Source organism: Daucus carota, chromosome 7, assembly GCF_001625215.2.
Source record: "Daucus carota subsp. sativus chromosome 7, DH1 v3.0, whole genome shotgun sequence".
In the NCBI taxonomy this organism is placed as follows: domain Eukaryota; kingdom Viridiplantae; phylum Streptophyta; class Magnoliopsida; order Apiales; family Apiaceae; genus Daucus; species Daucus carota.
Window position 1 is genome coordinate 30,323,090 of NC_030387.2, and position 10,994 is coordinate 30,334,083.

Here is a 10,994-nt window from a genome sequence, read left to right on the forward strand (position 1 = left end):
GTAGGCTATAGATAATATGTAGGTACGATTAATTGAATTTCTGCGTTCAAAAAATGGCTATATATGTATTATTAGGGTTCTTCATAACCCATCTCTTCCACCATCAATTTTATCCATTTTTTGGATGCGGAAATTCGAGAGTGCCCCGAATGATATATCGGTGTGAAGTGAGTGCCCAATTTGATAATTAAACCCATTTCAAATAATTGTTTTTTTGCCAACAATAATATTCACATAATAAAATTTATTAAAAGAGAAAAAAATTTAATATTATTCAAAAATAATTATAATCTAATAAAAAACATAAAAGTTAATTTTAATTGTTTAGTTAATTATATATTAAAATTTAGTTCCATGCATTTATTTAGATAATTATATCCTAAAAGTAATTTAATAAAAGAATTGCAAGCTCTCTCTCTCCCTCTCAAACCCTAGCCTCCATTAAAGATTTTTGAGGGGGCTTCCATCGGTTTTCACCGGTGAAAAGCCCCGATTTCTTTTCTTTTTTTGTTTTCTTGTTTGAAATCTTGTTTTCTCTTCAATAAGTTCCCAATTTATTTGGGTTTTGCTAGTCTCTCCTTCTTGTGAGAGTTGGATTTGGTTTGGTGTGTTTTAATGTTCTCCATGACCGAGGTTATAGATCGGCATGATTTTCATGGGTTTGATTCAGGTTTGAAGGTTATTATGGAATCGCAGTTATGGTCGATTGTTCAGAACAGTCAGGTGAAAGCCAATCAGGTGAAAATGAGTACATATATTCAAATTATCTTCAAATCGCTTAGTTGCCTATCCAAGAAGGAAGGATTCAACAGCGATATAATTCAGCGTCTGTCCAATTTCGATTATATTTGTAGATGCCGTATGGCTTTTGATTAATGAATTGATTCCTTTTTGTCAAAAAAATAAAAGAATTGCATACTTTATTTCCATGTAAACTTATGTGGCATGCCACATGTCAAACCCTACCGCCGACGTGTCATTCCGTCAAAACTTCCGTTACTTTTTTAACGGCAGTGATGAGTTTGATACCATTAAGCGAGTTCAGTGAGCAACTTGAGACTCCGTAGAGATGAGTGATGAGGTTGATACCATTTGTCCACTTGAGTTATGAGTTTGATAATTAACCCAAATTTTTTTATATTAGTTTAATATATTTTAAATATTAAGTATTCATAAGTGTTTATAATTTTTTGTAAAAGTGTTTCTGCTTCCTTATTATACCAACTTCTCATAAAAGTTGAAGCCCATTTTCTTGGTGAGAAGCCGGAGCTTCTCATTGGCTCACAGAAGAATACCGCATCCGCACTAAGAGTAAAATAATTAATCAGTGATTAAAAGGGCGGGACCTGCTTCTCATTACTCCCTCCGTTTCTTTTTTCTTTTCCTGTTTGTGATGTCGGTACTGTTTATAACATGAGACAAATTATTAATTTACATCTAATTTATAAAACTAAATATAGTCATGAGCGATCTTGTTAGATTCGTATTCACGAGTACTTTAATACAGTGAAGTTTTTATATTTAATGCTACTACGAAATGAAAGATATTAACGATTAAAAATGTGTGTTGGCAAACGTGAAAAGTACAAACAGCAAAAATATTTAGAGACGGAGGGAGCAGTGATTAGCAAAAAAAGCTTCTCATAAGTTCAACAATCCTTACAACCACCTCATAAACACATGATGCATCCGTACTAGGATACACTTTATATATGTTGTCAGTTGTTGCTTCCGCGAACTTCAAACCGCATTTCATCTTTATTAGTACTGCTCATATTTCCTTGATAAGGTGGTTAATCGAAGTAATATTTAAGGGACGTTTGAGCAAGTTTAAAAAAGTGATTCGTTGTTTAAAGTAAAGAAGTGGATTAAAAATAATATGTAAATAATTTAATAAAGTGTTCAGAAAACAAGTAAAAATTCTGAGGAAGAAATTAGCATTCTCAATTTGTGATTATGCTTATTTAGACAAACGAGTCAGTAAAGCAAAAGTTTTCCGCTTCTTAAAAACAAACGGCCACATAATGTTGGGCCGAACCAGATTTCCGTATAGTCATTAAAAATCGGAAGGATTGTGTGAATCCTGAGTATATCGAAATCGATACATTTAGAGGGGTGTATTCGATTGGGATTTTAATGGATTGTTTTTAGTCTATGAATTTTAATAGATTGTGTTTGATTTTGATTTTGTGCGGATTCTTAATAAAATGTTGCAGAGTTGATAAGTTTTAAGCACAATGCTTCAAAATCCCATTGATTTTGATGGGATTTCAGAAAACTTAAAATACACTGAAGAATGCCACACAATCCATCATTTTGTGAAATGCAAAAAAATCCATCAGTATTTGAATACCATCAGATTTTAATGGATTTTAAACAATCCCAATTGAATACCATCGGATTTTAAAGCATAATTTAAAATCCCAATTGAATACCATCAGATTTTGTAGCATAATTTGAAATCCCAATTAAATATCTCAAGATTTTAATGGATTTCAAACAATCCCAATCGAATACTCTCGGATTTCATGAATACAAAAAAATGCCTTAAAATCCTAATCCAATACACCCCTCTTAGTATTTTAGTTTGTGCAATAATAATGCTGCTAAAAGAAGGTCCCGTATAAACATAAATAATGTTTGCAGCTGCAGAGAGGAGGGATTTTAGTGTGTCTTAATGCACACGCACTTTTCTTCCTTAAAAATAGCGCATCATTGTGCTTTACACATATTTACAACTTCAGTAGCTTCATCTGTACTTATATGTATACACGCATGCATTGTTTGTTCAGTTAAAGAAGAGGGTCAGTTGATTTTCTTTTTCTTGTGTTGTTGCTTGTTGATATTGATAAAGGGATGGTTTTTAGTTTCTTTGGATTATTATATTATATGATGCTGATGATAAATGAGTTCTGTTGAACGTGAAAACTACTTAGTTTCTTCTTTCCTTATTTCCCTCCAGCTCCTCCATCTCTTTCTTCGCCTGCCTTTATATATCTCTGCACTGTGTTCATCCTAGATTATCTTTCTGCGTTTACACTTAATGGCCCATCTTGATGCTAGCAGAGCCTCTGTTTCGTATGATACCGGTGACTCTCTCTCTCTCCCTCCCTCCCTCCCTCTCTCTGTCTGTCCCTCCCTCCCCCTCCCTCTCCCCCCTTCTCTCTCTCTCTCTCTCTCTCTCTCTCTCTGTCCCTCCCTCCCCCTCCTTCTCTCTGACTCTGTCACCCCCCCTCTCTCTCTCTCTCCCCCTCCCTCTCCCTGTCTCTCTCTCTCTGACTCTCTCTGACTCTCTCTCTGGAGGAACTTTGATAGGGAGGTTGGAAATACAAGTTCTTGGCTACAATTTTAATTTGGTCTATTCCTCTTGTTACTTGTATAGTTATGACATTAATTTACATCTTTCAATAAGTACAGAACCAAAAGAGAAAGTTGGAATTACAACATCTGTGTTTCCCTCAATTTAAATATCTTGTTCTTGTCCTTGTCACTTGTGTTACATTTTTTTTTCCTAAGGATTTGTTGTTTCTGAGCTTTTCTTCCTACCAAAGAATAAGCTTTTTATCTTTAGTTTCTTTTGTTACATTAATTTGTTATATACTTGTGTAGGTCAGGGAAAAGATGATCTTTATGCAGAGTTATGGAAGTCATGTGCAGGCCCTTTGGTTGAGGTTCCCAGTAGGAATGAGAGAGTGTATTACTTCCCTCAGGGTCACATGGAACAGGCATGCTTTATACCAAAGCCCCTTTAATTTTACTTTCAAAAGAACCCTAATTTATATTCATATGTATTCGATATAATTATATGCATCTTGTGTAGTTACAAGCATCCACAAATCAAGAACTAGATCAACATATTCCAAAGTTTAACCTTCCTTCCAAGATCCTATGTCGGGTCGTTAATGTTCAGTTATTGGTAAGTACTTTTTGAACACTGTGATAACTATTTTCAAGATTTTTTATTTGTATTGTTATGTTATTGAATTTGCTTCCTAATCTGATGCTAATATAGGCAGAACTGGATACTGATGAAGTCTATGCACAAATAACTCTACACCCAGAAGTAGAGGTAGGGATTTGGCACTTATGTGCTTGCAATTGTTTAAGCCTCATTTCTAGGCCTCATGGTTAATGGCTTTGTTAATTTCTCGTTTATTTGTAACTAACAATTGCAGCAAGCTGAGCCTACAAGTCCTGATCCATGCATTGCTGATCCCCCAAAGCCGCCTATTCATTCATTTGTTAAGATTTTGACAGCATCGGACACAAGCACTCATGGAGGATTCTCTATTTTCCGTAAACACGCAAATGAGTGCCTTCCTCCATTAGTAAGTATCCTTGGTTTATTTATTAGCTGCCGAATGAAGTAATAATTCTTTAGTAACACCCAAATTAAGAATTTTATTAGATGGCACAAACTTTATTTTTATGTGATGCCAAGCAGGGGTGATCGCGGTGCGGGCGGTGCGGTTTTTCGTTAAAATCGCGAACCAAACCGCGCATGCGGTTTGGTTGAAAACTCAAACCGCAACCGCACCACGTTAGCATAAAAACCGCGTAAACCGCACCACAAAAATGCGGTGTGGTGCGGTGCGGTTTGTGCGGTTTGTATGCTTAGGAATAAATATTTTTAGTTGAAGTTCGAAATAAAATTTAAATATACAATAATTAAAATCTTTCCTTGTAATGAATTTATATGATATTTATCATTTTAAAACTACAAAAACTACTAAAAAAACACAAACAAAAGTGTAAATATGATAATAAATATGAGTACTAACTACAAAAAGACATATTATAATAATATAATCATTTCATAAAAATTTGGTGTTATAGTAATGCGAGATTTATAGAATAATATTTAACTATTATTTGAAGAGATTTAACAAATATATATAACATAATAAATAATATATATGTATATAATATAATTTTATTTGATTATCACTAATATATATATATATATTATATAATATCGCAGTGCGGTGCGGTTTGAACCGCACTGCTAATATGTCAAACCGCAACCCGCACCGCACCGCGCGGTTTGTGAAAAATTCAAACCGCAACCGCACCACGAAAATTAAAAACCGCGTTTTGTGGTGCGGTTTGGTGCGGTGCGGGCGGTTTAGGCGGTTTGGGCGGTTTTCTGATCACCCCTAATGCCAAGAACTCTGAAACACCTGTTACTACCTTGGAGGTCTTTACTATTGGTATGAAGTATTTGGCATGGATAATCTGTTTAATTTTGCAGGACGTGACCCAGGCAACCCCTACCCAGGACCTGGTTGCGAAAGATCTTCATGGATTTGAGTGGAGATTTAAGCATGTTTTCCGAGGTACATTATAGCTTGATTTGCAGATCAGGTGTAGTACTTAATTATTTAATATTCAGTTGTAACCATTGATTACCAATATTAGGTCAACCTCGTCGGCATCTGCTTACAACCGGGTGGAGCACATTTGTAAGTTCAAAGAGATTGATTGCGGGGGATTCTTTTGTTTTTCTAAGGTATATTATTTCCAAACTTCTTTCCCTTCATGTTATTCAGATCTTAGCTGTAGGTCATGGCTCATGATTTAGTCTCTTGGCATGAAGAGATGATGGTGGGGAAATGCGTGTTGGGATTCATCGTCTTGCACAACATCAAAGTCCCATGCCTCCATCAGTTATATCTAGCCAGAATATGCATCTTGGGGTACTTGCAACTGCTTCTCATGCAATTACAACGCGGACTTTGTTTGTTGTGTATTACAAACCAAGGTCTCTGTGAAAATGTTCACTAATTTGCTAAATGCAACTTTTTTCTTTTGAGTGCTTACTGCCTTCTAAATTCTGATTCTACAACTCCATTTGCATCGTGTTGTGTCCAGGACAAGCCAATTCATCGTTCGACTGAATAAATATATGGAGGCTGTCGCTTATGGCTTTTCACTTGGCATGCGGTTTAAAATGAAATTTGAAGGAGAAGATTCTCCCGAAAGAAGGTAGGATGAATTTAACCAATATGTTTGTCATTACGAGGTACTTCTACTTTTATATGTGGTGTTTTTTTTTTGGCAGGTTTTCGGGCACTATAGTTGGGGTTGAAAATCTCTCTCCACAATGGTCAGATTCTAAATGGCGGTCCCTAAAGGTTCGACATAGTTATAGATCGTAGTCTTAATTTAAGAATCACTATATTGTCATTCATATATTTATTTCTTAACTAATTTATTTTTAGATTCAATGGGATGAACCTGCATCCATACATAGACCTCTGAGAGTTTCAGCTTGGGACATCGAGCCTTTCGTAGCTTCTAAATCCTCAGACCTCGCACTGGCAATGAAGATCAAAAGGCCCCGACCAGTTGGTAATCATTTATCAGGTATGTGCATCTGTCTATGATACGAAAATGTATACAACTGTATTTCCTTTCATTCTTTTAATTTACCGCAGATACTACTGCTTGGTATGCTGCAACACCTTTCTGGTATGCGGGATCAAATACAACTGTAGAACAGAGCAGCTTGGGTGGCACTACTGAATTTGAATACATTGCAAAGCAAGTTGTTTGGCCTCCCAAGAAAAAAGAACAGCATGACAATTTTATCAATCATTTCTCAAGAGGCCTTACTGATGAAAGCTGGAAGGATTCAGTGAATTTATTTCGTGAATCAGCTCAAGACAAACCATATGTTACGACTCCACCAGTTATGCCAGAGTACGACTCTCCTGCCTCGTCAAGGGCACACAATGGTCTCGTACACGACCAAGTGGAACAGGTAAGAAGAACTGAGACTAGTGCTAGTTGCCGGTTATTTGGCATTGATCTAAGAAACTCCAACAGCATTCAATCACCAACAAAGAAAGTTACAGATTCATTCATTGCGACTGATGGTGGTTTACAAGCCTCTTCTGATACTCTGTTGGAAGTTGACAGAGCTAGAAATTTAGACCTTCGTAAGGTAAAAGAGCAAGTCTTGGCAGAGGCACCAAAAAAGGAAACTGACAGCAAACATGGTTCTAATACTTCAAAAAGAACTCGTACTAAGGTGAGAAGGCACACTTATTACTCGTGCTGTTAGTCACTTTTAAGCATCATCCATTCTCAAGTCTTCATATTTCTGCTTAACTAGGTGCAAATGCAAGGGATTGCTGTTGGCCGAGCTGTTGACTTGGCATTAGTGGAAGGTTACGATGACCTTATAACTGAACTGGAAAGGATGTTTGAGATTAAGGGAGAGCTTAAGGAACGGAAAAATTGGCAAGTTGTTTACACTGACCGAGAGGGTGATATGATGCTAGTGGGCGATGATCCATGGCTGTAAGTTGCTTCAGAAGTCAGAACTATGATCCATGTCAGTTGTTTCGCTTAACATGTCAATATATTTCACTCATTGTTTCAGGGAATTTTGTGGAATAGCAAAGAAGATCTTCATATACACGACCGAGGAAGTGAAGAAAATGTCTGGGAACTGCAAGCTTCCTGGATCAGCTTCAGATGGTGAAGAAAAAATAGTGAGCATAGAATCAGAAACTAAATGTGAAGTCTAAACTTCGACTACTTTTTCTCGGGTAGTACTAAAGGGTTAAATAGGTCAGTTACAAGGTGAAAAGGGAATAAAAAAGCTTGCTCGCTACTTGTGGCTGGAAAGATGCTGACAGTAGTATGTGAAAGTGAGCAGTTGGCAAGGTTTCTACTGAAAGCTGTAAGATAAAAAGCTTGGAGGTTAGGCTTGGGTTTTGTTAAATGTAAATACTATGTTGTGGGTTGATGATCTTGTTTTTGGCTGATCAGTTTGTTTGAAAATGTACCATGCTTGTGTTTGGTTGAAAGATCATAACATGCTTGGCTACAATGGGGGGACTGGACTGTCCCTTCCTAATATTAATTGTTATCAAATAAAATTATTAAAATTAATCTATATCTTTTTTCCACCTGAGAGTGAGAGATGATATTGTTGAATGGTATTGTTGTATACAATAGTATACAAGAGTGACACTTCACAGAGTGGGCTGGGCAATAACTTTTTAGAATCAAACCATTCATTGAATTTGTGGGCTTTAGCTCGCATTAAAAAGAAGGTGGCCTCTTATTTGGGCTGGCTTATATTTTGATTTGTTGCCGTCACTAGTTTTGGTGGTGTTGTTTTATTCTTTAACAAACAGCTGGGCATTCTGTTTGTTTTCGGAATTGCCAACCAATTAAACATTTGCATGTCCAAAATTCAAATAAAACATTTGCCAGACATAAGTTAAAGATGTTTAGTTCAAATACATATTTTTTGAATTTTTCTTCGCAAGTACACCATAAAATAAGAGTTTAAAATTATTTTACAAATAAGATTTTGTGAACCATAAACTAATATCTAATTCTTTTGGTTTTATTTCTTTTTTTAGTTTTTAATATTAAATTGGCCTATATTAATATCTTTGTATAATAATTTCAAAAGTAATACAATTCGAACCGAAATAAATAAAGCAAACTAGGGCCTTGTTTGTTTCCGCGGATTTATGGTTACACAGGAACCCACGCTTACGTGGAACTGGGTTACAGTGTGTGTCTACCGTGAAACTCAAAAATACAGTGTTTGGTTGATACTTTATACAGGTCATGTAACTATAAAATTTTGACAATTTAGATAATATCAGATTAACACCTTATAAATATATAAATAAAATAAAAATGATTTGAGTGTATTATAAACATAAAATAATATGAATGTTCGCGTAATATAATAAATGAGATTTATAAAATATAAAAAGATTATTTGAATGAGATGATATATTAATATAATATTAGTAATATCTAAATAAAAATAAATAATTGGTTTCAAAAAAAAAATAAATAAAAATAAAAATAAATAAAAAATATATTATAACCAAACACCGTAACTAAGACAAGTTCCATGGAACTCTGGGTTACTACGTTGGGTTACAGGCTACCAAACGAGGCCTAGGTGATTCACCAGAACTACTAAGGTACTGATTTGGTTCAAATTTTAAATGCACAATACTACATTTGTGAAAGCGGCGGAAATGAGCTTAAGTCCGATTATACTTCCTTTTGTAATTCAACGATCTATCTCCAAAAGAATATTAGTTCAGCTTTTCCTACTTTTCGTTAATTTGAACTAGTTTGTGCAGAACATTCTCACTTTCATACACTGAATTTGAAATAAAGGCAGAAAGAAAGGAGTGCTTGTACCCAACATGTAGGTTCTTGTTGAGGGATTGATACGTGCCCTAGATTTTTGTGCCTTTTTTTTTTAATCCTCAAGTCTTTAATTTGGGATTGAGTTTTAAGGGATGAAGCACGAGCGAGTTTGGAGGTATTATTTTGACCGATGCACACAATTTTTTTTCAAATTTTACTTTAACAAATTATTTTTAAATATTACCCTCTCAATATATATATATATATAAATTGACAGGTGTATAATAGACCAAAATATTGAATATTCTTCTCCAGTCCCATTTTTTTAAAGTTATTGGAGAGATTTAATAATGGGCCAATTTATTATAATTATAACAACTTTAAACGATATAATCTACATATATTTGAAGAGTCGATTATTTTTCATATATCTGAATGGGATTAATTACTAAAATATTAATTACGTTTATAATCCATACGCATTAGTTTACTATAATACAATATTATTAAAGAAATAAGAAAATATAAGTAATAACAAATGAGTTGAACAATAAAAAAAGCAAAAGTAAACCGAGACCATTCTTTCTTTTTGTTTAGTCCTTGGAAAACACTTTCCATATTTGATTACAGCGATAACACGCTTAATCTGTTTGGTGGTTAAGCCATCAATTAAAGGTTTTAATCACACATGATTAATTTGCAAGTCAGTGCTTAAACATTATTAATGTTGTCGAAAAATGAAGCCATGAAGGGGTTAATTCATCATTTGTCCCATCTTGAGCGCACCATCAAGAAATTTCTACATGAAACCAAAGTATAAATCCGTACTTTTTTTTTTTTTTTTTTTCACACGATACAAGAATAGAGTTTGTTATGGAGGGACCGTACAAGTTTGAAACAAGAGTGGCTTTAACCAGAGCAGTGAAAAAATATACTCCATCAGTCCCATTTAATTCTATACGTTTTTTTTTTACTGTTCAACACACACTTCAATGCTTTTATAAAATATAGTTCTATAACTTATTTTTAAATTTTTTTTTAAAATAAAAATATAACATTCAAACTTTTATACAGAAAACAAAATTCATAAAGATAAGTTATAGAACTATAATTTACAGGAGTATTAAAGTTCGTGCCGCGTCCTGGTCTCCCGATGTATATAACCCAGGGACGGAGGGAGTATGCATGCAAGTATGTTTTGGTTGTAAATCTAAGTAAGCTTACTTTTGAAGATTCAAATTAGCTTTAGTCCTGGGTATCCTGTTTTGTAGTGTAGTGAGGGGAAAGAGAATCTGGGCGGAAATTGAAATTGAAAATCTTTGAATGAGCGTAAGAAGACAGTGACAAATATACAAAACCTCTGGGTTAGAGCTGATGTTGTTCTCAATATTTAGGAGATAACACTAGTTTAATTCACACAGTAATTTAGTTGCAGCAGGCGCATGCCTGTTATGTCCGATATTTATGTTGTGTCCCGTTTTGTAAACATGTGGTGTGCCCACATTAGATTGCTAGAATATATACTTTCTCGGGTCCAAAATAAGGTGACTTTTTTACAAGGTAATTTGAGATGTAAATATATAATATTATTACATATTATTTTATAATTTCTTTTGTAAACAGGAATGTGTCAAATTTTTATTTAAAAATCAAAAATTAAATATAAAAATACATTTTTAAATACATCAAATTACGTATAAAAAATTAAAATGACATTTATGTTAAGACACAACAAATACTCTATACAATAACAGACATGGAGATAGGTGGTGAGTGTCATGTATATAGTATTAGTTTTCGTTTTTCAACGACTCATTCTTCTTCCTTTTCTGGCAAATAATCGTTGGATTAGGTAG

General features: G+C 34.4%; 1 protein-coding gene across 3 annotated transcripts; it reads left to right on the top strand.

Moving 5' to 3' along the window:
- Positions 1 to 2,651: 2,651 nt before the first annotated feature.
- On the top strand, positions 2,652 to 7,906 carry LOC108196413 (auxin response factor 11). 3 transcript variants are annotated; one of them, XM_017363681.2, is made up of 14 exons: positions 2,652 to 2,804; positions 3,610 to 3,725; positions 3,821 to 3,916; positions 4,013 to 4,069; positions 4,176 to 4,328; positions 5,252 to 5,336; positions 5,419 to 5,509; positions 5,597 to 5,761; positions 5,872 to 5,985; positions 6,062 to 6,134; positions 6,222 to 6,366; positions 6,438 to 7,033; positions 7,118 to 7,305; positions 7,388 to 7,906. In XM_017363681.2, the coding sequence occupies exons 1-14, from the start codon at positions 2,678 to 2,680 to the stop codon at positions 7,533 to 7,535; spliced, it is 2,154 nt and encodes a 717-aa protein (XP_017219170.1). In that variant the 5' UTR covers positions 2,652 to 2,677; the 3' UTR covers positions 7,536 to 7,906. The 3 variants fall into 3 exon arrangements, with proteins under 3 accessions (XP_017219170.1, XP_063937183.1, XP_017219171.1); XM_064081113.1 differs by having other exon boundaries at positions 5,419 to 5,462; positions 5,563 to 5,696; XM_017363682.2 differs by lacking the exon at positions 2,652 to 2,804 and adding an exon at positions 2,814 to 3,089.
- The last annotated feature ends 3,088 nt before the right edge of the window (positions 7,907 to 10,994 follow it).

What these genes read in the sequence shown, in the direction of transcription:
- LOC108196413 (XM_017363681.2), top strand. Translation starts at nt 2,678, where the DNA reads ATGCACACGCACTTTTCTTCCTTAAAAATAGCGCATCATTGTGCTTTA. An exon ending in CTAAATGGCGGTCCCTAAAG is followed by an intron (nt 6,135 to 6,221) that starts GTTCGACATAGT and finishes ATTTATTTTTAG; the next exon opens with ATTCAATGGGATGAACCTGC. An exon ending in GTGGGCGATGATCCATGGCT is followed by an intron (nt 7,306 to 7,387) that starts GTAAGTTGCTTC and finishes TCATTGTTTCAG; the next exon opens with GGAATTTTGTGGAATAGCAA.